This window comes from Microcaecilia unicolor, chromosome 11, assembly GCF_901765095.1.
Source record: "Microcaecilia unicolor chromosome 11, aMicUni1.1, whole genome shotgun sequence".
NCBI classification, from domain to species: domain Eukaryota; kingdom Metazoa; phylum Chordata; class Amphibia; order Gymnophiona; family Siphonopidae; genus Microcaecilia; species Microcaecilia unicolor.
This window is the reverse complement of record NC_044041.1, coordinates 157,664,596-157,690,747: the sequence shown is the minus strand read 5'-3', so window position 1 is coordinate 157,690,747 and position 26,152 is coordinate 157,664,596. Positions and strand designations below refer to the sequence as shown.

Sequence of the window (26,152 nt, the reverse complement as noted above, 5' to 3'; positions counted from 1 at the left end):
AGTCTCTAGATTCTGCTTTCCTTCGTTTTCGCTTAACTCTTCTGCCAGGGTTTCCTGGCCATTTGTCATTTTTCTCTCCTTTTTCTTTGCTTTCTTCAATATTTTTCTGCCTCTCTCTGTGTCCAGATTTAATTCATTCTTACTATCCATTCTTTAATTTCCTTCATCTACTCATGGCTTTTCATCTTTTTCTCACCCTTGTTCTCCCCATGCCCCTTCCTCTTATTCTCCAGTCTTTCACTACTCCCCTTTTCCATCCAGCAGCTCTTTCTCTCCCCATCCTTTCAATGTCTCCCCTCTTTCTTTCTTTTTCCATCCAGTGTCTTTATTCCAGCTTCTCAACATCTATTCTCCCTACCTCAGGATTCAGATCTAATCACACAGAACCAAGGCCAGCTACTTCATTTGATGGCATGGCTTGTCCTGCAGCCGAAACTTAACACAAGATGAATTTCCTCAGAATGTCATTCAAGTTCTTTTGGCATCCAGGAAAGATTTGACCAAATGATCATATTCGTCAAAATGATGTACTCAACGCAAACTGGACCCCTGCACCACTCGTAACAAAAGTTTTAGACTATCTCCTTCATCTGTCATGATCGGGACTATCTTACTCTTCAATAAAGGTTCTGCTTGCTGCATTGACAGTATTTCATGATGCAACAGATAACACAAAACACATGCAACATCCTATCACCAAACGCTTCATGAAGGGGTTACTACATCTTCACCCTCCAATTCATACTCCACCCCTAGGATCTCAATTTAGTCCTCAGTGCATTAACTTGGCCACCCCTTGAGCCAATGCCAATGGACACTACAGATCTTAAATATGTGACTAGGAAAATGGTCTTTTCACTCTAACTTCTGTGAGGTGAATAGGGGAAATACAAGCATTGGTATATTACTAGCCATTTACACAAATACTCCACAACAAAGTGTTACTTCACACCCATCTGAAATTCCTACCTAAAGTAGTGTCTCATTTTTTTTTTTTTTTACTCTTAAGGCCAGATAGTTTTATAAAACACTTATTAAGGACATCTTTGCTATATATATATTTTTTGTTACATTTGTACCCCGCACTTTCCCATTCATGGCAGGCTCAATATTTACCTCCATCTACCCAACAGTACAGCAAAAAAGTACAGAACAACTTACAGACATGGATTAATTTTTACTTAGATCTTAAGCTCTGAAGCCAAGATTCAACTTCTTTTGATTTGGTTTCTATTTAGTGCCACATACATAAACCTCTGTCAAAATGATGGTTGAAACCAATGAAAAACTATGTTTTCTGGCTAAAAAGGCATCCTGTGCGTAAAGCTAAATTCAGAAATATTCTGTAGCAGCAGCAGTCCCTGCTCCATTTACGGTAGCAGGAAGCAAACTGACAGTAATGAATACAAGAAATAGTTCAGCAAGAAATCGAAAGGTAATAACAATTACCATAGTCAAGTTGAAAGTAAAGTTAACACACAGGAGCTTTGGCAAACTTCAGCATGCAGGGCTTCTAAATATTAGCTAGTGCAAATTTCACACACTTTTACACCTCTCTCAGCAGCAGTAAAATAAGGCCATTAAACATCTATGTAGGTAGAAGATAAAGGAAAGAGCAAATCCCAGCTCAGTTCTTTAACATTACTCACCATCACACTGTGCTCAGCAGCTGACATCACCTGCCAAACAGTGGGATTGTATAGCATGACCAGGCTTTTCCTAAGTGTTATTTCTTCTCTTTCTATGACCCTGTACAATTGCCGTGGTTTTTTTTTTTGTTTGTTTTTATATTTATATGTGGTCCCATTACAACAGAAAGAGCAAGCCCAGTATCCAAGCAGTGGCATCCCGTTGAGAGTGTTGTCAGCACTTATTTCATCAACTTCTTTACTTCCTGAAATAATTTTTGGGCTGCAGTATTGTTTGGTTCCACTTCTAAAAGTCGTTTAATATCTGCAAGACTTGATGTATAATCCTTCAGTTCTTTGAGTGCTTGAGCACGCCTGTAAAATGCTTTCACGTTTCCGGCATCCAGCTTTAAAGCTTCTGTACAATCTTTAACTGCTTCATTTAATGCTGTCGGCGCTGCTGTTGCACCCACCCCCGCGGCGGAGCTTACACTAGTTTGCAACTCTACAGATGCGGCACTGACGTCCGACGTCCTGCTCCAGGCCTTCCGCACCCCGCCTCCGTAAACAGGAAGTTACATCAGCGCGGCAGAGGGAAGGCCCCGGAGCAGGACGTGGGACGTCAGTGCCGCATCTGTAGAGTTGCAAAGTGTAAGCGCCGCTGCCCGGGGTGGAAGACTGTGCAACAGCACCGCCGACAGCATTAAATGAAGCGCTGCGGCAAGAGTGGGAGAGGGTAAGGATCTTCTTCTGGGTGGGTGGGCCTGAGGCCAAACTGGGTGGGCCTGGGCCCATCCAGGCCCCCCCCTTAGCTACGCCCCTGAGTAAAACAATCAGATGTTCTTTACAGTTGGATGTACCTCTGTTTCAACTACTTGCCTCTAGTGGCTACAGGGGCTGCTTCAATCCTGGCCAGCTTCAGAAGCAGTAGCCTCAGCTGGGATACAACTCCAGGTCCCCTCCTTTTGGTACTGCAAATAACACATGACAGTTGGGGGCAACGGACTGCCTCTTTGGTTTGTGGGGCCAAAACTGCCCCAGCTGTCACTACTGATTTTAATGGCATTTTTTTTTCTTCCCTATTGGGATCATGACATTTTTCCTTTCTTTTCTCCCCCTCCCCACCCCCCAAACATTTCAGCATCTCCTCTTTTCCTTCCACATACTGGGCACACTGCTGCTGCTATTCTCCCCCTTCCAGAGGGGAAGAGCAAAGTAGATTCATTATCAGCATGAGGTCTAGAAGAATAGGCCTATGCGCATGTGCTGTCTACTACTACTACTAGTACTATTTAGCATTTCTATAGTGCTACAAGGCATACGCAGCGCTGCACAAACATAGAAGAAAGACAGTCCCTGCTCAAAGAGCTTACAATCTAATAGACAAAAAATAAATAAAGTAAGCAAATCAAATCAATTAATGTGAACGGGTAGGAAGAGAGGAGGGTAGGTGGAGGCGAGTGGTTACAAATGGTTACGAGTCAAAAGCAAAGTTAAAGAGGTGGGCTTTCAGTCTAGATTTAAAGGTGGCCAAGGATGGGGCAAGACGTAGGGGCTCAGGAAGTTTATTCCAGGCATAGAGTGCAGCGAGACAGAAGGCGCGAAGTCTGGAGTTGGCAGTAGTGGAGAAGGGAACAGATAAGAAGGATTTATCCATGGAGCGGAGTGCACGGGAAGGGGTGTAGGGAAGGATGAGTGTGGAGAGATACTGTGGAGCAGCAGAGTGAATACATTTATAGGTTAGTAGAAGAAGTTTGAACAGGATGCGAAAACGGATAGGGAGCCAGTGAAGGGTCTTGAGGAGAGGGGTAGTATGAGTAAAGCGACCCTGGCGGAAGATGAGACGGGCAGCAGAGTTTTGAACCGACTGGAGAGGGGAGAGGTGACTAAGTGGGAGGCCAGCAAGAAGCAGATTGCAGTAGTCTAAACGAGAGGTGACAAGGGTGTGGATGAGGGTTTTGGTAGAGTGCTCGGAAAGAAAGGGGCGGATTTTACGGATGTTGTAAAGAAAGAAACGACAGGTCTTGGCGGTCTGCTGGATATGAGCAGAGAAGGAGAGAGAAGAGTCAAAGATGACCCCAAGGTTTCGAGCTGAGGAGACAGGGAGAATGAGAGAGCCATCAACAGAAATAGAAAACGGGGGGAGCGGGGAGGTGGGTTTGGGGGGGAAAATGAGAAGCTCGGTTTTGGTCATATTTAATTTCAGGTGGCGTTGAGACATCCAGACAGCAATGTCAGACAAGCACGCTGAAACTTTGGTTTGGATGCAAGGTGAGATATCAGGGGTAGAAAGGTAGATTTGGGAGTCATCAGCATGTAGCCCCGTGCAGGACGTAAGGCGTCAGAAACAGCTGATCACACCAGGAACTTAGTTGAACGAAGGCGCTACTCCAGCGCTGAAGAAGACTCTTGTCGGCTCACGGGGTTCGGAGACCCCCGCCAGCAAACAAGGTATCTGAAGCGGCAGCGGGGTGGGCGGCGACGGCGGGGGAGGGTTGGTGGCGGGAGGGGGGTTCAAGGGGATCGTCGGCAGGGGGGCCAGGGCCTAATCTACAGGGGCCCAGGCCCCCTCAGGCCCCACATAGCTACGCCACTGCCAGGGAGGAAGTGAGATGGGAGGGGTAGAGCCGAAAGGACAGGAACCTGGAAGTATAAAAGGCAGGGCCAGAGTAAGGAGGCTCAGGGAAGGAAGAACTGAAACCCCAGCCTACACCTTTACTGAATGTCTAGCTGCTGTGACCTGGCTGAGGTAAGCCAGTCTTTCTTTTTTTTTTTTTATTTGTGAGCCATGTTCTGAAGTCTGCCCTGGAAATCCAAAGAGAGACTACAAATTGTGTTGGGCCGTAGCAGTCACAGACCAGAGAAGGTGCTTTATGCCCTGTTAGCCACAGGCCTCTGCTAGGACTTTCTCCTTCTGAAGATAGAGACTCAGCCTTTGTTCCTAGGCCTGTGAAGTAACAGGCCACAGATTTCAGTTAATAAAGCACTTATTTCATGTTTACAACCTTGTTTGGCAATGTTATTGTGAAGGCCCACTCTCAACCCTCGCTCACAGTATCAGAGGGGGTTTGGTGAGATGCGACAGTGCATGAGTGCAGATCTTTCCCTCTGGAAGGGGAGGACAGTGGCTGCAGCAGGAGGAAGAGAAGGGGAGATAAGATGCACCACTCCTGTCCTGATGCTGCTGCCTTAGGCAGATGCCTAGTCCACAATAGCCAGTGGACTGAACATGGCTCAAAAGTTTGGTGAGGCTATGGCCTCTGTGGCCTACCCCATTCTGATGCCTATGCCTTCAGTCCTAAATGACTAACCAGCTTATTTTTGAAAGAGAAAGACGCCCATATTTCGACCCAAATCGGGAGATGGGTGTCTTTCTCCTGTGGGCGTCCAAATCGGTATAATCGAAAGCTGATTTTGGGCGTCTTCAACTGCAATCTGTCGTGGAAACGGCCAAAGTTGACGGGGGCGTGTCAGAGGCATGGTGAAGGTGGGACTGGGGAGTGTTTATCGGCTGAGGGGAGATTGGCGTCCTCGACTGATAATCGAAAAAAGAAAGGCGTTTTTAGCGCGAATTTGGGTCACTTTTTTTGGACCCTTTTTTTCACCAACAAGTCCCCCAAAAAGTGCCCTAAATGACCAGATGACCACTGGAGGGAATCGGGGATGACCACTCCTGACTCCCCCAGTGGTCACTAACCCCCTCCTACCCAAAAAAAACAACTTTAAAAACTTTTTTTTTCCAGCCTGTATGCCAGCCTCAAATGTCATACCCAGCTCCATCACAGCAGTATGCAGGTCCCTGGAGCAGTTGTTAGTGGGTGCAGTGGACTTCAGGCAGGTGGACCCAGGCCCATCCCCCTCTACCTGTTACACTTGTGGTGGTAAATGGGAGCGCTCCAAACCGCCGCCAAAACCCACTGTACCCACATCTAGATGCCCCCCTTCAGCCATAAGTGCTATGGTAATGGTGTAGAGTTGTGGGGAGTGGTTTTTTGGGGGGATTTGGGGGGCTCAGCACCAAAGGGAAGGGAGCTATGGACTTCAGAGGTAGTTTGCTTTGTTTTCTTAATTGTTACAAATGCCCCCTAGGGTGCCCAGTTGGTGTCCTGGCATGTCAGGGGGACCAGTGTACTACGAATCCTGGCCCCTCCCACAACCCAATGCCTTGGGTTTGGTCATTTTTGAGCTGGGTGCCTTTGGTTTCCATTATCTCTGAAATACGATACCGCCCAGCTCAAATCCGCACAAATCCGATGCATTTGACTGGCACAAACCGTATTATCGGAAAAAAGATGGACGCCCATTTTTTTCGAAAATACGGTTTGTCCCGCCCCTTCACAAATCCGTTCTTGGAGATAGACGCCCATGGAGATGGGCGTTCGATTATGCCCCTCTATGCCACACCATATACTTTAAAGGTCCCCTTCCAATACCAGCTGTTTCAAGAGTGGAGCACAGATAGCTGGCTGTGTGCCTTGTTGCCAGGGTTTCCTTCAGACCTCTAGCCTTCTGTGTGTGACCAATTCATCTAGGCATTGGTATAAAAAATGCTGTTAATCAGAGGCATTTGTTCTGCACCCAAGCATGGAGCACTGTTCAGACTTACCTTCATAAATCCTATGACAGTACAGCATAAAGGTCAGTAAGCTACACTTTGGGGGAATGCTTGGAGGCCAGGTTGTTTTTCAGTTTGGTATTTATGGGTGTTTTGGCCACATAAAATCTCATCTTCTCCATTTTTCCCCCTTCAGGGTCATTCAAGTTTCATCACCCACCTGGACTGGTCTACAGATGGCAGATGCTTTGCAACCAACTCTGGCGACTATGAAATCTTGTATTGTGAGTAGTGGTGGGTAGGAGCTCCTGGGGATGTACATATAGTCATGTCAATCATTAGTCTTCAGCTAGATCCCTGGTGTGAGAGCAGGTTTTTTATCTTCAAGAATGTGCAAACAGGTGAAATATGCACTTAACTTAGGCAGTAGTGCTTATGCCAGCCATAGGGCTTGTATAAGTGTACACACCTATGTTCTGGAGATAAGTGCATATCTCTGTGCCCCACTACACTTCATCCAGACACCGCTTATTAAAGGTATGCGTGTTATGGAATAGCACATTTGGCATATATGCATGTGTGTATATGCTGGTATTCTAATGGTTTGCTTGTATTTGGCACCTAAATATAGGAACTTTCTTTACAGAATTACTCCTCTAGCAGGTGTTCTGTTCCTCCTATACCTTGGAAGAAAGAAAAGAACCATAATTAGACTAAGGAAGAAGCCAGGGACCAAAAGGGCTATAGCCTCCTAAGAGCAGTAGCAGAGATCTTTTAGGAGACCAATGTACAGAAATGGGGAATTTGTCGTCTCCCATCAGGAGAGGAAGGTTCCCTGCAAGACAGTTGGGGTACAACTGGTAGATCAAGGCTCTGCGAGTGGAGGGGGGAGGGTGACCTTTGCATGCAGGAGTCCATTGGTGGTTCAATATGGGGAAGAAACTTACTACAGGTTAATATGAAAAATGAAGCTACAGAGGGTAGGTTCTCTCAAGCAGGCCTGAAAGGAGATCTTATCAGATTCTGACTACATTTAAGGCACAGTTTGTTTCTGGTACTAAGGATTTTTTTTTTTTTACAGGCTTAACGAAAGCCTGTTTAAAAAATGGCTAACCAAAGCAGGTACACACTTTCTCTTCACTACAGAGATTGAAAATTCAAATGCAAGCTCCCACAGGGCAGGGAGCAAGGATAGCTCAGTCTCTTAGTAACAAGACTCACAGCGGGTCAGGGATTTTAGTTCCAAGTAGAAATAAGTAGATTCAGTTCCTAGTATTCACAAGGAGGTCCAGTTCAAGGTTTAAAAACTAAAACCCTGTTTCTCTTTGATCGTGATCTTCCTGATTTTAACCATTTTATAGTAAAGGTTCATCTTATATATATTGTAAGCTCCACTGATCAAAGACTGTCTTGCAGATATTTGTGCAGCACTGCATAAATTATCCACTGTAATAGTAGTCTGGATAGCTACATATTCAGTGCATGTACGATTAACTGGCAAAAGTACATATGAGAATGGAGCAGATATCTAAAGCAAAATCTAAAGGTGGACAAAGCCATGAGACCGGACGGGACCCATCCCAGGATATTGAGGGAGCTCAGAGGTGGGTCATCTTAAAGATTTGTTTAATAAATCCTTGGAGACGGGTGAGGTTCCATGGGATTTGAGGAGGTCCCTCTTCACAAACGTGGTGACCAGAGAAGAAACTGGAAACTACAGACCAGGAAGCTTCACTTTGGTTATTGGAAAAGTAATGGAAGCGATGCTGAAAGAAAGGATAGTGAATTTCCTGGAATTCAATAAGTTGCAAGATCCAAGACAACATGGTTTTACCAAAGGTAAATCGTGCCAAACGAATCTCATTGAATTCTTTGACTCGATGACCAGAGAATTGGATCGAGGACGTGCGATAAATGTAATCTACTTAGATTTCAGCAAAGCCTTTGACGCAGTTCCTCATAGGATGCTCTTGAACAAACTTGACAGGCTGAAGATAGGACCTAAAGTGGTGAACTGGATTAGAAAGTGGTTGACAGACCTCAGAAGGTGGCGGTTGGAGGAGGGAAGTAGTAGAGTGCCTCAAGGATCAGTGCTGGGGCCGATTCTGTTCAATATATTTGAGTGACATTGCCGAAGAGTTAAAAGGTAAAGTTTGCCTTTTTGCAGATGATATCAAGCTTTGTAACAGAGTGGACTCCCTGGAGGGAGTGGAAAACATGAAAAAGGATCTGCAGAAGCTAGAAGAATGGTCTAATGTTTGGCAATTAAAATTAAATTCAAAGAAGTGCAAAGTGATGCCCTTAGGGAGTAGAAATCCACAAGACATATGTGTTAGGCGGTGAGAGTCTGATATGCACAGGCAGGGAGAGGGATCGTGGGGTGATAGTATCTGAAGATCTGAAGGCCACAAAACTGTGTGACAAGGTGGTGGCCGTAGCCAGAAGGATGCTGGGCTGTATAGAGAGAGGTGTAACCTGCAGAACAAGGAAGGTGTTGATGCCTCTGTAAAAGTCGTTGATGAGGCTCCGCCTGGAGCATTGTGTTCAGTTTTGGAGGCTAAGGATGTAAAAAGACTTAGGGCCAGATGCACTAAACTTAACAAGCCATTAACGAGCAAGTAGTAAACTCTGGCATGCACTAAAGACTTTTTTCCGATGACGGTAGCAGCTAACGAAAACGGAATGCAGAGAGCAAATTGTGTAGAAACCCTATTGTAATGAGATGCACAAACCTTTTCCATTTGCCTTAACGCTGGAAAATCTAACGAGAGGTCTGTACCTCTCGTTGGGGCTGCACGGGATTGAAAAACCCTACAAAAGTAACAAAAAAAAATAGCGCTTTGCTTTAAAAAAGACGTCTATTTTGGCTGTCATTCCCCCCCCCAAGACGCCACATCGGAGGGGGTGAGCAGCGCGGCGTCTTCATGCGGCACAGGGAGGCGTATTTGGCATGTGCAGAGCAGCCAGCATAACACTTGGCTGCTCTGCGCATGCTCGACCGGCCAATTGGCCAACTGTTTAACGATGGAATAGAGAATGCAAGTGAGCTACAACGAGCAGCTCATTTGCATTCCCTTTCCTTAATGCATCCCCGTTCCTTACCGATTTGCTAAGGGAATCGGTAAGGGAAGGGCTCTAATGATTGTTTAGTGCATCTGGCCCTTAAAGTGGTGCAAAGAAAAGCTACAAAAATGGTATGGGATTTGTGTTGCAAGATGTATGAGGAGAGACTTACTGACCTGAACATGTATACCCTGAAGGAAAGGAGAAAAAGGGGTGACAGACGTTCAAATATTTGAAAGGTATTAATCCGCAAACAAACCTTTTCTGGAGACGGGAAAGCAGTAGAACTAGAGAGCATGAATCTAGGTTGAAGGGGGGCAGACTTGGGGGGGGGGGGTGATGGGAAGTATTTTTTTTCTTGGAGATGGTGGTGGATACTTGGAATGCCCTCCTGCGGGAGGTGCTACAGATGAAAACAGTAATGAAATTCAAAAATGCATGGGATAAACACAAAGAAATCCTGTTCAGAAGGAATGAATCCACAGAAGCTTAGCAGAGATTGGCTGGCAGCACCGGTAATTGGGAAGCAAAGCTAGTGCTGGGCAGACTTTTACTGTTTGTGCCCTGAAAATAGCAAGGACAAATCAAGGTCAGATATACATATAAAGTAGCATACTATGAGTTTATCTTGTTGGGCAGACTGGATGGACCGTATGGGTCTTTATCTGCAGTCATCTACTTCATTACTATGTCAAATACATTACAATTGAAATATATCTTCATTACCATAATGGAAGGAAAACAACTTATTTAATACACCACATTACAGAAGCTGACCTGAACAAATGAAAGAAAATGACAATAATTTTACAGGATAGTATTGTTGACTTCCTAACACCCCCTTAACCCATCTTCTGCAAGGAAAAACATGCAGAGAACTTAATTTTTATCTTCAACTCTAAGGTATGACAAATCATAGGTATTTGTATGAACGGTCTAGAGCATGGCAGCCAAGATCTAATGGTACAAAAAATACAGGCGTTTGCATTTGGGCTGCAAAAAATCCAAGGGAGCAGTATAGTATAAGGGGTAACCTGTGTACAAAATAAAGAGTAGGCTCTGGGGGTGTTTGTATCTGCTAATCTGTGAGAATGACGGTGTGTGCATTTTCTGTACCTCCAGCTGTTTGGAATGTTTGGCCCCTTTATTTAGAGGAACTCAACACAGGAGAGGACTATAGAATTCTGCTACAATAGCTCTATTGAGGTGGTTGCAAAAAGAATGTATCTAGACGGGTTCTTTATTCTGCATGGATAGTTTTAATTGGTTGTACATAAAAGGTTGCCAGAGAGGTAAGAAACTTTGTAACTATTGAAGAATATGGTAGGGTCAGGGGATGATTGGGAGCTGTAATTTTTAGACCGTAGATATTAGGTTATCTGTAAATTTCTGTTACTTGCATTATTGGTGAGAAATGCTGGTGCAGTATTATGTAGGATGTGCTTTTAATGATCTCCCTGGAGGGGGTGGAATATCAATGTTAGTTAATTTAAATCTGAAGGTGGCGAAATAGGTAAGGCAACAGCAAAGGCCAGAAGAATACTTGTATGCATATGGAGAAGAATGACTAGCTGGAAAAGGGAGGTGATAGTGCCTCTGTATAAATCTCTAGTAAGACCTTATTTGGAGCACACTGGAATTCTGGAGACAGCAGATTCAAAAAGACATAAACCAAATGAAGTCTGTCCAGAGAGTGACCACTAAATTGGTCAGTAGTCTTTGTTGTGAAGGTTCTAAACATGTGTACCCTGGAGAGAAGGTGGAAAAGGGGAGATATGACAGGGAAATGTAAATACCTCCAGTGTAGAATGCACAAGAGGTAGATCTGTATGAGGGGTCATAGGATAAGAGTGTGAGAGGATAGATTAGGGCAGGGTTTGGCAACCATGGCCCTCAAGGGCCACAACCCAGTTGGGTTTTAAGATTTCCGTAATGAATATGCATGAGATCTATTTGCACACTGTGCGAAATGGTGAATTTTCCAGCATATGAAAATTCCAGAGGGTGGTGGTGAATGGAATTCGCTTGGATGAGGGAAAGGTGAGTAGTGGAGTGCCTCAGGGATCGGTGCTGGGGCCGATTCTGTTCAATATATTTGTGAGTGACATTGCCGAAGGGTTAGAAGTTTGCCTATTTACGGATGATACTAAGATCTGTAACAGAGTGGACACCCGGGAGGGAGTGGAAAACATGAAAAAGGATCTGAGGAAGCTAGAAGAATGGTCTAAGGTTTGGAAATTAAAATTCAATGCGAAGAAATGCAAAGTGATGCACTTAGGGAATAGAAATCCACGGGAGACGTATGTGTTAGGCGGGGAGAGTCTGTTAGGTACGAGCGGAGAGAGGGATCTTGGGGTGATAGTATCTGAGGATTTGAAGGCGATGAAACAGTGTGACAAGGCGGTGGCCGTAGCTAGAAGGTTGTTAGGCTGTATAGAGAGAGGTGTGACCAGCAGAAGAAAGGGGGTGTTGATGCCCCTGTATAAATCGTTGGTGAGGCCCCACCTGGAGTATTGTGTTCAGTTTTGGAGGCCGTATCTTGTTAAGGATGTAAAAAGAATTGAATCAGTGCAAAGAAAAGCTACGAGAATGGTATGGGATTTGCGTTACAAGACGTATGAGGAGAGACTTGCTGAACTAAACATGTATACTCTGGAGGAAAGGAGAAACAGGGGTGATATGATACAAACGTTCAAATATTTGAAAGGTATTAATCCGCAAACGAACCTTTTCTGGAGATGGGAAGATGGTAGAACGAGAGGACATGAAATGAGATTGAAGGGGGGCAGACTGAAGAAAAATGTCAGGAAGTATTTTTTCACGGAGAGAGTAGTGGATGCTTGGAATGCCCTCCCGCGGGAGGTGGTGGAAATGAAAACGGTAACGGAATTCAAACATGCGTGGGATAAGCATAAAGGAATCCTGTGCCGAAGGAATGGATCCTCAGGAGCTTAGTCAAGATCGGGAGGCGGGGCTGGTGGTAGGGCGGCGGGGATAGTGCTGGGCAGACTTATACGGTCTGTGCCAGAGCCGGTGGTGGGAAGCGGAACTGGTGATTGGGAGGTGGGGATAGTGCTGGACAGACTTGTACGGTCTGTGCCAGAGCCGGTGGTTGGGAGGCAGGGCTGATGGTTGGGAGGTGAGGATAGTGCTGGGCAGACTTATACGGTCTGTGCCAGAGCCGGTGGTTGGGAGGCAGGGCTGATGGTTGGGAGGTGAGGATAGTGCTGGGCAGACTTATACGGTCTGTGCCAGAGCCGGTGGTTGGGAGGAGGGGCTGGTGGTTGGGAGGCGGGGATAGTGCTGGACAGACTTATACGGTCTGTGCCCTGAAGAGCACAGGTACAAATCAAAGTAGGGTATACACAAAAAGCAGCAAATATGAGTTATCTTGTTGGGCAGACTGGATGGACCGTGCAGGTCTTTTTCTGCCGTCATCTACTATGTTACTATGTTATAAGAATATTTCATGAAGTATATTTCTCTAGTTTGGACAGCAGGCGGTGTGTGTTTTATGTTTAAAGCTGTAACAGAGAAAGGACTGTTCCTTCTTTAGTTTAACACCGAGTAACCTGCAATTATGTGGCCAGCTACTCTGGAATTTTTTCCCAGACAATATGTTAAAGACAGTTAGCTTAGCGGGGTTTAAAAAAAGGTCTGGACAGCTTCCTAAAGGAAAAGTCCGTAGACTATTATTAATTGGGGAAAATGCATTTCTATTTCTGGGATAAGCAGCATAAAATATATTGAGCTTTTCTGGGATCTTGCCAGGTATTTGTGACCTGGATTGGCCACTGTTGGAAACAGGATGCTGGGCTTGATGGACCTTTGGTCTGTCCCATTGTGGCAATACTTATGTACTTTTAAAATGTTCTGGGCTCTGATTGGCCCAGGAGCTCAAATTCAACCAGAATGTGCTGGCTTTTTCCCCAGTCTCAGTTTGGAAGTAGAGAAAGAGCTCTTTATGGAGACCCTGTGAGCAGTTATATTTCCTGTACTTCGCAGGTGCTATCCAGGTAGTGAAAAAATGTTTAGATAGTTTTATAATTGATCCTTATTCAGTTACCTGTTATTTGCCTGTTGTTTTCCATCTGTTTTTGTAGTTCACTGTTCAATATTGTTTAATGACAATAAGTATATTGACTTTTGCTTGTCTGGACTAACTAAGAATCCTGGTAGTTTGTGTGTTGGGACTGTGAGACCACTGGAAGTGTGGTCCCAATAACCTAGAAATCATTGCAGATAATGGAGACTTGCCCAGAGGCAGTTGGGACCCTGTTGGTGGGAGGAGGGTGCTAGTGCAGTGCACAAATGGCAGGTGCTAGGGATAGACCCTCCTAAGTGGTCGCAGGGGTAGCCCCAGGCAGGTGCTAGGCGTTCCATGACACATACAATGGAAGCAGTACTTACAGATCAATCTCATGCATATTCATTGTGGAATCTTGAAAACCCAACTGGATTGTGGTCCTTAGACCATGATTGCCCACCCCTAGATTAGGGTGTAGTCTAAGGCATTTTCTTTACTGGAAAGGTGATGAGTACATGAAACGGCCTCCAAGTGGCTGCCCATCCGCACACATGGTCAGTCCGGTGGCTCTCTCTCCCCTCCCCCTCCACATCTACCTTTTTTTTTTCTTTTTTTAAAGTAAATCTTCACCCTGCAGTGGTAATGAAACACTACCTCAACCTGCACCAGGCTTTTCCCTCTGACCCATCCTGCCTCCTTCTTATGCAGCTTCCTGTTTTCAGAAGGGGGCAAGACAGGTCAGAAGGAAACGCCCGAGGCAGTGTTTCAATATCACTGCAGGGCGAAGATTTGCTGGGGAAAAAAAAAGTAAACAGGGAGGGGAGAGAGAGATACCTGACCGAGCGGGTGGGGGAGGGCATGGGTAGAACTGGGGGAGGGGAGGAGAGGCATGGTACATTAGAGAGGAAAAAGGATGGGTGAAGGCACAGGGGGCACATGAGAAAATGGGTGAAGGCACGGGGAGGGACACGTGAGGGAAGGAGAGAGTGGGCTCAGGCCCCCTCCATAGCTGCAGTACTTGATTTATGGCTGGTGGGTTATCTTAAGCCCCATCAGCCAAAGAAATCCACTACCTGAGTCATCCCCTTCCTATTCGTACTACTTCAGGAGCAAGGAAGTCAGTGGGGCAACCAACCCTTGCACTTCCTGAGCATGCTCGGGGAGTGCTGGCATCGGTGGCTGCACAAGGGGACCACTTTGACAGTGGATTTCTTCGACTGGTGGGGCTTCGGCAACCCCACCAGCAAAAGGTATGATATCTAATGTGGGAGGGTGGGGAGGGAAAGGAAATGTGTGCCCCCCACTCCATGGACTGCTGGCAATTTCCTGCCTTTAAGCACACGATCAAAATTTTTAATTGCACGTTTGATCCCGATTAATAATGCGGCCCTAAAAATAAATTATTTTAAAAATGTGTATGTGTGTGTGTGTATGTATATGTATTTATTTACCACCCTTTTGAAGAAATTCAGTGTACGTAAGGAAAAAAAAACAAATGTAGGCAATAGACAATTATAGCAGTAAACATATTCAATTAATACACATTATGGCACAGTATGCTACTTACAACATTAACACAGTACACCACAACATAATAGACAGCATAGGGTGTAAGTGGAGCTGGAACATACAGACAAGACAGAGAACAGGCGTTAGATGGTCTCTTTCTGCCATCATAATCGGCTTCTTTGACTCGGAAGCCCTAAAGATAACTCTAAACAACTTCTTTGTTCCCAGCAGCTCCTTTTCCAATACTCAGCACCAGCCTAGTGCCAGCAGATCCAGTTTGAGATGCCATTTGTTTCAGTTTACTTTACTTTCCTCTACGGTTTTGGAGCAAAGCATGAGTCTCTCAGCTGATGAAGCCCCCAGCCCAGCAGCAAGTCTGAAGAGGTCTGCTGGTGGATTAGAATGCAGAAATAGATGAGACCAAAACTGAATGAGCATGGAAGCAGATATACCTTCGCATATTAGCTGTTTTCCTCGTGTGGCCGGAATGTAGTAGTAGTAGTAATGTAGGATTTGTTCTTTGGGATCATTGCCCTTAATCATCTGATCTGTCCTTTCCTCTCTCACAGGGGATCCTACAAACTGTAAACAGATTACCAGCGCTGAGTCAGTCAGAAATGTTGAATGGGCCACAGCCACCTGTGTTCTGGGGTTCAGTGTATTTGGTGAGTTGGATTTTTAAAACTTTTCATTCATTGTAATGTACAGAATACCCAATCAAAAATTACTACAGAAATGTTATGAGAGAGAACAATGCAAGCATTCAGAGAATTACAGACCCAGTAAAGTTATACCAGTATTAAAACAATACATACAACAAGAATAGCCTGGTGGTTAGAGTTCAGATCCCACTTTGGCAAATCACATCACCCTCCATTCCCTTTTAATAAATCTGGCTTGAGGCAATACCATATTAGAATGTGCTAATGCACATTAACGTGCATTATTTGCCATGGGTAATGTTATGCAACGGGTTCTAGTTATTAGTATTGCGAGTTAACAATGTTAGGTACTTTAGTAAATCTAGCCCTTAGGCTGTAAGCTCTCTGGCTTAGGGACCTACCAACTGTACCTGAATGCAACTTGCTTTACTCTGATTTTGCAAGGACGGTCATTAAATCTAAAATCTTCATTTATTTACTGCCTTATTGAAGCAATTCACCCAAGGCAGTGTACAACAAGAATATGTCAAACATAGGCAATAGACAATTACAACAGTAAAAAGTATTCAAATAACAGTACTCTATAGTATGACAAGAGGCATTGTTGAAAGAGCATCCAATTCAGAATTGGGATGTCCTGCTTATAATATAAAAAAAAAATGTCCATATTGAACAGGAAAAGCTTTGTGGTTTCCTTTTTAAAAATACGAGATTATTTTGAAAGACAGCTGTTCATTTTGGACGTTAAAGTATCCAAATTTATGAATGGGTCATTCCATGACAAGTGGTCTAAACCTTCCCACCATCATGTCTCCAATTTTGTTCAAATTTATCTGCAATGGGGAGAAAGGGCACCTGCTGGATGGAAGGCAGCAGACAAAGAGGGTAGACACTGAATGGAAGGTAGGAGAAGGGGGCAGGTGCTGGATGGAGGGAGAAGGAGGATAGAGTTACCAAGATGCTGGGGATTAAGAGGAAGTGAAATAGGAGAGCCAGAGTGAGGGAAAGAGATAAGCTGTAGGTAGGCACAGTAGAAAGAGGGAAATTGAACAATGTATAGCCAGAACAAATTAAATTCGGACAGAGGAAGAAAAATAAATTGAAGAAAGCTGAAAGGAGGAAATCCTGGTAAGAGAGTTAAGAAGAAGATTAGGAAAGCAGAAACCAGAGAGTGGGACCAACATAGTTAGAAAAAATAAATGGCCAGTCAACAAAGGATAAAGTAGTGTGGTAGTTGTGTTAATAAAATATTAATAAATATTGGAGTCCTTTTACTAAGCTGCGATAAAAATTGTCCCTAGCGTGTCCTTACATGGGTTTTTCCTTTGTGCTAAGGCCTTTTTTTTTTTTTACTGTAGCCAGAAAATGGTTGATTTTTTTTTTTTCATTAATGGCCATGTGCTAGTGTTGCCATTAGTGCATGGCCATTAAAAAGAATTACCATGGGAGCATTTACCAACACCTATTGTGTGGGTGATAAGGGTTCCCATGGAAATCCAGTACCAGTTAGCACATGATAATGAGGACATGCTAACTGATTAGTGCAGGAATGCCTACTCTCTGCTCTCAGACATGCCTCCAACAACAAAAACTTTTTTCCACATAACTAGCTTGCAGATTTGGAACTTACCATATTCCCTTATCCCATGGTAAGCATGCACTAGTGCTTACCGCAGCTTAATAATGTGATATATTTTTATTTAGATTGTAAGCTCTTTGAGCAGGGCCTGTCCTTTTATGTTAAATTGTACAGCGCTGCGTAACCCTAGCAGCGCTATAGAAATGTTAAGTAGTAGTAGTAGTATTACACTAATTTTATACTCTTTCGGTTAGCATAACATCAGTACACTGTCATGACCTGAGCAAGGATGTCTTTCCCTCTGAAAGCTAATTGACAAAATGTATTTAGTCCAGTAAAATGGTATGATCATATTTTCCATTTTTGGTTTTATTTATATCTGTTAATTTTTAATGAGATGATTGGAATATGTTGATTTTTGAAATTTATGTTTGCTATCTTTATATTTTGCCCAATACAGGGGGACATGCATCACTTTTTCTCTTTCTCTGGTGTTGCATTGTGGCTTATTGGGGATTCGGTTTAATTTCTGTCTACATATTTCTGTTTTTAATTTGTGGTTACCTATTCTATACTGGGTGAGGATCTATTTGTGTTCTATTTATGTGAAAGATACATGGTTTTCTGTTAGCACTGACTGTGCAAGATCGATCTGTACTAATTTACTTATTTTGTTTTCTAATTTACTGATGTTCTGTAGTGCCCACTGCAGTGTTTGTGGTGCTGTCCTTTCCTAGGCAGGTCCTTGTGTGATTTGTGAGAGCAACTTCTTATGATACAGTAGAATTGCTCTGTAGGGCCTGAATGACATTTGTAGTGTTTTGTATTCACAATATGCCTGGTACTGGATTTTGGATTTGGATTTAGATCATGCCTTTTTCATTAATAGCTCAAGGCAACATTCAAGTACAGTAGCTATTTTTCTGTCCTTGGAGGGCTTACAAATCAAATTTTATACCTGAGGCAATGGAGGGTTAAGTGACTTGCCCAAGATCTCAAGGAGCAGCAGTGGAATTTGAACCTTGGCTTCCCTGGTTCTCAGTCTGAGGAATAGTAGAGAAGGAGAAAAGTGGGGGAGGGGAAGAGAGAAGAGAAATGCTGGGAGCCACGGGGAAATGGGAGGGAGGGCAATAACAGGAAGATGAGGAGAGAAATGTTAGCCACAATGGTGGGGAGGTTCAGAGGCAGGGAAGGAATGCTGGACAGCGTGAGGGGGGGACTATGGGATGGAAGGGAAGGTGCTGGAGTTGGGGGTGGATCTTGGGTGGACTTGTGGGCAGAGTTTAGGGCTCTTCGTCTTGGAAAAGAGACAGATGAGGGGAGATATGATTGAGGTCTACAAAATCCTGAGTGGTGTAGAATGAGTAGAAGTAAATTGAATTTTTACTCATTCCAAAATTACAAAGACTAGGGGACACTCGTGGAAGTTACATGGAAATACTTTTAAAATAAATTGGAGGAAATATTTTTTCACCCAACGAATAGTTAAGCTCTGGAACTCTTTGCTGGAGGATGTGGTAACAGCGGTTAGCGTATCTGGGTTTAAAAAAAGGTTTGGACAGATTCCTGGAGGAAAAGTCCATAGTCTGCTATTGAGGCAGACATGGGAAGTTATAGCTTGCCCCGGGGATTGGTAGTATGGAGTGTTGCCATGATTTGAGTTTCTGCCAGGTACTTGTGACCTGGCTTGGCCACCGTTTGGAAAACAGGATACTGGGCTAGATGGACCATTGGTCTTATGTTCTTATGTCTATTTCTTCAGACCTGGTGGACAATTACAGCACTACTAGTATTCTTTCCTTTCACATTTGGAATTTTTTATCCATAGGGATTCCACATTGCTATCTGTTTTCCCCTCCTGAATTTTTATTTTGTTGGACTCAATGCTGTGACAGTGCATGTTCACAGAAGCCTAAAAGAGATGGAGATGAGAATGTGGGAGACTCCCATTTCTGTATCTCCTATTAAGAAAGTTGAATCTATGTATAGAGTCCAGACATCTCCAGGATTCAAGGAGCATCTGCTTCCCCACCATTTTATGGTGGTTGAATCTGCTCTAAAAGATCCAAGACTCAGTCCTTGGTGCCCCCAGGAAGGAGGCTTGGATATTCTTCTCTTTTTGGAAGAGGGCAGCACCCCCATCCTGTTTCAGTCAAAAGAAACAACAGACTGAATGGAGTTTCTGTGGGCTTTAGTCTGCTCCAGGTTGTACTGAAAGTCTTGGGCCTAAGTGTGCAGTACACTTTACCTTTTTATGGACATGCAGTTTTGGAAGGACTATTGACTGATTAAGGTAGAACTCCAACACAAGTATAGGAAAGGACGTCAAATGGGTGGTTAAATCCCACTATTGTTTAAACAAAAACTTAGTATTAGGTGCATCAGTCACTAGTGCCTGGAGCTCACTAACCCCTAGGCACTGAAGTAACTGCCAAGGCACATCAAGGGTGTTTTTTTTTTTTAATTCTTCATTCTTGTCTGATTCTCATAGCCAGGCAAATCTATTGGCACCAATCCCCATGGGAGAAGGTCTCAATGTCATTTCAAAAATTATAAGTTGCTTGGAATAATGTTTATACAGCCCTCCACCACCACCTTCGTCAGCTGCCTTCTAGCTAGCTTCCACTCTGCCTACTAATATACCCTGATTCACTCCAGGGGTCCTGGGGGTGATGGGGACAGGAGTGAGCTCCTCTTACTCCTGCCCCAGTGACTGCCTTGGGACCACATTGGTATCAGCAATGAGAGGAAGGGGAGAACAAGGGGGTTGGTAGAGGGAGAAAAGAGACTGATGAGGTTTCATTAAGAATACTAGATCGCTTGTGGTCATTAGGAAAAGGATGAGCCACTCCTGGTTTTACTTCCCATTACATTCAATTGGAGTAAAATCAGAACTGACTCAATCTATCCCTGATTACCTGGATCCATCTAGATTAGCTCCAAAATCAGCTCTTTCTACCCCATTTCCAGTATCTGTCCAGCATCTTCCTTTTTTCTCTTCCCATCCTTGCCACTCATTTGTTTAATATCTCCCACCTTTCTTCCTTTTCATCCGATCTAGTATTGCTCCTCTGTTCCCATTTGCCCAGCAGCACCCCTTCTGTCCTATCCACTCACCTGACTGCACCCCTCCTCTCTTCTTAGCCACCTACTTATCCAGCATCAACCCCTTTTTCTCCCTTCTTCCCTCTTCTGGTACAACATTGCCTTCTGTCTTCCCTTCCTTCCCCCCCCCCCCCCCCAATCCATCCAGCATCACCCATTCTCTCCCACCCACCTGTTCTGCATCATCCTTTTTCTGTCCCTTCCATCTTCACCAGTCCAGCATTTCCCTTTAAGTTTAAACCTAATTACCTCCCTCCCTTCTTTCTGCTGCAGCAGCTAGCACTGATGCTGTGGGCCTGAAGAGAGATAGCAATCAAACTGCAGTAATAGACAGAGGAGCTGCTGAGCCCCTGTGCTTGCAAAGACCCTGCCAATCCCGCCCCCTCTGATGCATACAGAATGTATCAGAGGGGGGGGGGGGGGGGGGACTGGTAGGTCCTTCATTAGTAGATGGGCTCAAAGGTTTCTTGGTGTTTAGTACTGCAGCTTGTTTGCTGCTGTAGGGCCAGGCCAACAGGTAGCAGTGCTTATGGCAGCTTTGGTCACTTTCCCACAGTGTGTACCACACTTACTGGGTTGCTCTGGTGACAGTGGCAGCCAGCAGGGCATTTTGGCGCCCTTTTATGTAGTGCAACCTGAGTCAGTGCCTCACTTGCTCACTTGATACTGGTTTTGCCTGCACTGTGATATACCGCTAGATGAGGGCATGCACAAAGTGGTTTATAATCTAAAATCAAGAGAGAAAAGGAGCACCATCAGTCATAAAGGAAAGCAGAGGAAAAAAAGCCTCAACCCATTCATCTATGCAGATGATGTCACAATCTATATCCCCTTTAGACATGACGACAGAAATAACCAATGAAATCAACGCTGGCCCGAACATCATGGACTCCTGGGCAAACTCATTCCAACTGAAATTGAACACTGAAAAAACACATTGCCTCATCCTCTCCTTTCAACATAACAAGTACAAGCCCACAACCATAAACACCCCAAGACACACCCTCCCTACCTCAGACAGCTTAAAAATACTCGGCGCCACACTCGACCACAACCTCACTCTCGAGAGCCAAGTAAACTCTGTAATAAAGAAAATGTTCTATTCAATGTGGAAACTCAAATGAGTAAAATCTTTCTTCCCAAGGGAAACTTTTCGAAACCTAATACAATCAATGGTCCTAGGTCATGCAGATCATTGTAACGGAATCTATGCGGGATGCAAAGAACAACGCGCAAAAAAACTCCAAACCGCCCAAAATAACAGCAGCCAGGCTGATATACAGCAAAACGTGCTTCGAAAGTGCCAGACCCCTTCGAGAAAAACTGCATTGGCTCCCAATCAAAGAACGGATCATCTTCAAAATCTGCACTTTGGTCCACAAAATTATATATGGTGTAGTCCCAGGATACATGATAGACCTTATAGATCTACCAATAAGAAACTGAACCAAATCATCACGATCATACCTAAACCTACATTACCCAAATTGTAAAGGACTTAAATACAAAACAACTTGCGCATCCGGTTTCTCCTGCATAAGCGCACAACTATGGAATGGACTCCCGAAAGCTGTGAAAACAATCCACAACCACCTGAACTTCAGGAAATCACTAAAAACCAACCTCTTCAAAAAGGCCTACCCCAACAATCCTATATAAACCCCTTCATCCAGCAACACAGCATGACCAATGATCGTACTGGATAACATACAATCTCCATTCCTCCTGACCCTTCACAACTACCTCATTCGATCACTATATTTTTTTTTGTTACATTTGTACCCCGCACTTTTTCCCACTCATGGCAGGCTCAATGCAGCAGGCAATGGAGGGTTAAGTGACTTGCCCAGAGTCACAAGGAGCTGCCTGTGCCGGGAATCAAACTCAGTTCCTCAGTTCCCCAGGACCAAAGTCCACCACCCTAACCACTAGGCCACTCCTCACCTTGTATTTGTTCTCAACCGACTTGGTGAACGCCTTGACGGTATTATGTAAGCCACATTGAGCCTGCAAATAGGTGGGAAAATGTGGGGTACAAATGTAACAAATAAATAAAGCCAAATCACTGTATCGATATCGCCCCAAGATCCCTCTCTCTGTCTGTGCATATCAGCCTCTCACCTCCTAGGACATACTGTTCCCTTGGATTTCTACTTCCCAAATGCATCACTCTTCACTTCTTTGCATTAAATTTTAAACTGCCAAATATTAGACCATTCTTTTTAACTTTTGCAGATCCCTTTTCATGTTTTCCACTCCTTCCAGGATGTCTATTACAAATCTTGGTGTAATCCACAAAAAAGGCAAACCTTACATTTTTAACCCTTTGGCAATGTTGCTAACAAATATATTGAACAGAATCGGCCCCAGCTATGATCCTTGAGACAAACCACGACTCACCTTTCCTTCCTCTGAGTGAATTTCATTAACCACCCCCCTCTGGTGTCTGTCTGTCAACCAGTTTCTAATCCAGTTTACTACTTTGGGTCCTAACTTCAGCCTGTCAGGTTATTCAAGAGCCTCCTATGGGGAACCGTGTCAAATACTTTGCTGAAATCCAAGTAGATTACAGCTAGCGCATGTCCTCAATCCTATTTCTCTGGTAGCCCAGTCAAAGAATTCAATCAAATTTCTTTGGCACACTTTACCTTTGTAACGCATTGGATTCTAGGAAATTCATTATCCTTTCTTTCAGCAATGCTTCCATTACTTTTCCAGTAAGTGGAGTGAGGCTTAACAGGCTGTAGTTTCCCACTTCTGTCGCCACTTTTGTGAAGAGGGATCACATCTGTTCTTCTCCGACCCCGTGGAACCTCTTCTGTCTGCAAGGATTTCTTAAATAAATCTTTAAGAGGACCCAGCAGAACATCTCTAAGCTCCCTCAATATCATGGGATGGATCCCATCCGGTCCCATGACTTTGTCCACCTTCAGTTTTTCAAGTTGTTCTTATACACTTTCTTCCGTGAATAGTGCAATGTCTAGTATGTAACTTTGCCAGCCAATCATGGTCCTTCTCCAGGATTTTCTTTCATGAACATAAAACAGAAGTATTTGTTTAGCGCGTTTGCTTTTTCTTCATCACTTTCCACATAGCGGTCCACAGCATCTTTCAGTCTCACAATTCCAGTTTTAGCCTTCCTTCTTTCAGTAATATACCTGCGAAATTCTTATCTCTCCTCCTTATGTTTCTAGCCATTTGTTCTTCTACTTGCGCTTTCGCCAGATGTATATCTTTTAGCTTCTTTCAGTTTCATCCAGTATTCTTTTCATAAGAACATAAGAGTAGCCATATTGGGCCAGACCAATGTTCCTTCTAGTCCAGTATCTTGTTTTCTGAACAGTGGCCAAACCAGGTCACAAGTACCTGACAAACCCAATTAGCAGCAACATTCCATGCTACCAATCCCGGGGCAAGCTGTTGCTTTCCCATGTCTGCCTCAATAGCAGACTATGGACTTTTCCTCCAGGAATTTGTTCAGACCTTTTCTAAACCCAGGTACACTAACTGCTGTAATCACATCCTCCAGCAATGAGTTCCAGAGCTTAACTATTCATTGAGTGAAAAAAATATTTCCTCCTATTTGTTTTAAAAGCATTTCCACGCAACTTCCTCATGTGTCCCCTAGTCTTTGTACTTTTGGAACGAGTGAAAAATCTATTTACTTCTACTCGGTCTACACCATTCAGGATTTTGTAGACCTTAATTATATCTTCCTCTCATCCGTCTCTTTTCCAAGCTGAAGAACCCCAACCTATTTAACTTTTCTCTCTTTCTGTATTTCATGAACACCAACTCTTTTACCTTTATTTTCTCAGCCACTTGTTTGGAGAACCATGTTGTTTTTCTTTTTCTCTTGTTTTTATTTACTCTCCTCACAAAGTTCAGTAGCTATTTTTATAGCTCCTTTCAGCCTGTACCATTGTCTTTCTACTTCTCAAATGCCCTCCCATTCATCAGCTCTTTCTTCAGGTACTCTTCCGTTTTACTAAAGTCAGCATGTTTGAAATCCAGGACTTTGAGTTTTGAGTGGCTGCCCTCTGCTTTTGCTGTTACATCGAACCAAACTGTTTGATCACATTACACACTTTCCCCATTTGTGAGCACCAGATCCAGCATCGCTCCTTCCCTTGTGGGTTCTGTCACCATTTGTCTGAGCAGAGCACATGAAAGGCATCCACATTCTACTTCTTTCCGATTCTACAGATGGAACTTTCGAACCCACATCCAGCAGGTTGAAATGGCCCAGTACCAGTACTTTCCCTTTTGGATATTTACTACTAGATCTTTATCAAGCTGCTCTGACTGTGTCAGAAGTCTGTAGACATCTCCCATGTGGATAGAGGTGGTCTTCTTTTTCAAGGTGATCCATATTGCTTCTTCCTTTCCCAAGGTCCCCCTGTATTTCAGTTGCTTTGATATTGTTTCTCACATATACATAGTAACATAGTAGATGACGGCAGACAAAGACCTGCATGGTCCATCCAGTCTGCCCAACAAGATAACTCCTATGTGCTACTTTTTGTGTATACCCTACTTTGATTTGTACCTGTGCTCTTCAGGGCACAGACTGTATAAGTCTGCCCAGCACTATCCCCACCTCCCAACCACCAGCCCCGCCTCCCAACCACCGGCTCTGGCACAGACCGTACAAGTCTGCTCAGCACTATCCCCGCCTCCCAACCACCAGTCCCGCTTCCCACCACCGGCTCTGGCACAGACCGTATAAGTCTTCCCAGCACTATCCCCGCCTCCCTACCACCAGCCCCGCCTCCCGATCTTGACTAAGCTCCTGAGGATCCATTCCTTCGGCACAGGATTCCTTTATGCTTATCCCACGCATGTTTGAATTCTGTTACAGTTTTCATTTCCACCACCTCACGCGGGAGGGCATTCCAAGCATCCACTACTCTCTCCGTGAAAAAATACTTCCTGACATTTTTCTTGAGTCTGCCCCCCTTCAATCTCATTTTTTTTTTTTTGTTACATTTGTACCCCGCACTTTTTCCCACTCATGGGAGGCTCAATGCGGCAGGCAATGGAGGGTTAGGTGACTTGCCCAGAGTCACAAGGACCTGCCTGTGCCGGGAATCAAACTCAGTTCCTCAGTTCCCCAGGACCAAAGTCCACCACCCTAACCACTAGGCCACTCCTCATTTCATGTCCTTTCATTCTACCATCTTCCCATCTCCGGAAAAGGTTTGTTTGCGGATTAATACTTTTCAAATATTTGAACGTCTGTATCATATCACCCCTGTTTCTCCTTTCCTCCAGAGTATACATGTTTAGTTCAGCAAGTCTCTCCTCATACGTCTTGTAACGCAAATCCCATACCATTCTCGTAGCTTTTCTTTGCACCGCTTCAATTCTTTTTACATCCTTAACAAGATAAGGCCTCCAAAACTGAACACAATACTCCAGGTGGGGCCTCACCAACGACTTATACAGGGGCATCAACACCCCCTTTCTTCTGCTGGTCACACCTCTCTTTATACAGCCTAACAACCTTCTAGCTACGGCCACCGCCTTGTCACACTGTTTCGTCGCCTTCAAATCCTCAGATACCATCACCCCAAGATCCCTCTCTCCGCCTGTACCTATCAGACTCTCCCCGCCTAACACATACGTCTCCCGTGGATTTCTATTCCCTAAATGCATCACTTTGCATTTCTTCCCATTGAATTTTAATTGCCAAACCTTAGACCATTCTTCTAGTTTCCTCAGATCCTTTTTCATGTTTTCCACTCCCTCCCGGGTGTCCACTCTGTTACAGATCTTAGTATCATCCGCAAATAGGCAAACTTTACCTTCTAACCCTTCGGCAATGTCACTCACAAATATATTGAACAGAATTGGCCCCAGCACCGATCCCTGAGGCACTCCACTACTCACCTTTCTCTCCTCCGAGCGAATTCCATTCACCACCACCCTCTGGCATCTGTCAGTCAACCAGTTCCTAATCCAGTTCACCACTTTGGGTCCTATCTTCAGCCCATCCAGTTTATTTAAGAGCCTCCTGTGGGG

General features: G+C 44.4%; 1 protein-coding gene across 3 annotated transcripts in view; it reads left to right on the top strand.

Annotated features, from left to right (window-relative positions):
- The window catches only part of EML2 (EMAP like 2), a 312,721-nt gene that overhangs the window by 262,679 nt on the left and 23,890 nt on the right, over positions 1–26,152 (top strand). For all 3 annotated transcript variants that reach the window (XM_030218113.1, XM_030218111.1, XM_030218112.1), the window contains 2 exons: positions 6,380–6,467; positions 15,352–15,447. In XM_030218113.1, coding sequence (XP_030073973.1) covers positions 6,380–6,467; positions 15,352–15,447 — 184 coding nt within the window. The remainder of the gene's footprint in view (positions 1–6,379; positions 6,468–15,351; positions 15,448–26,152) is intronic.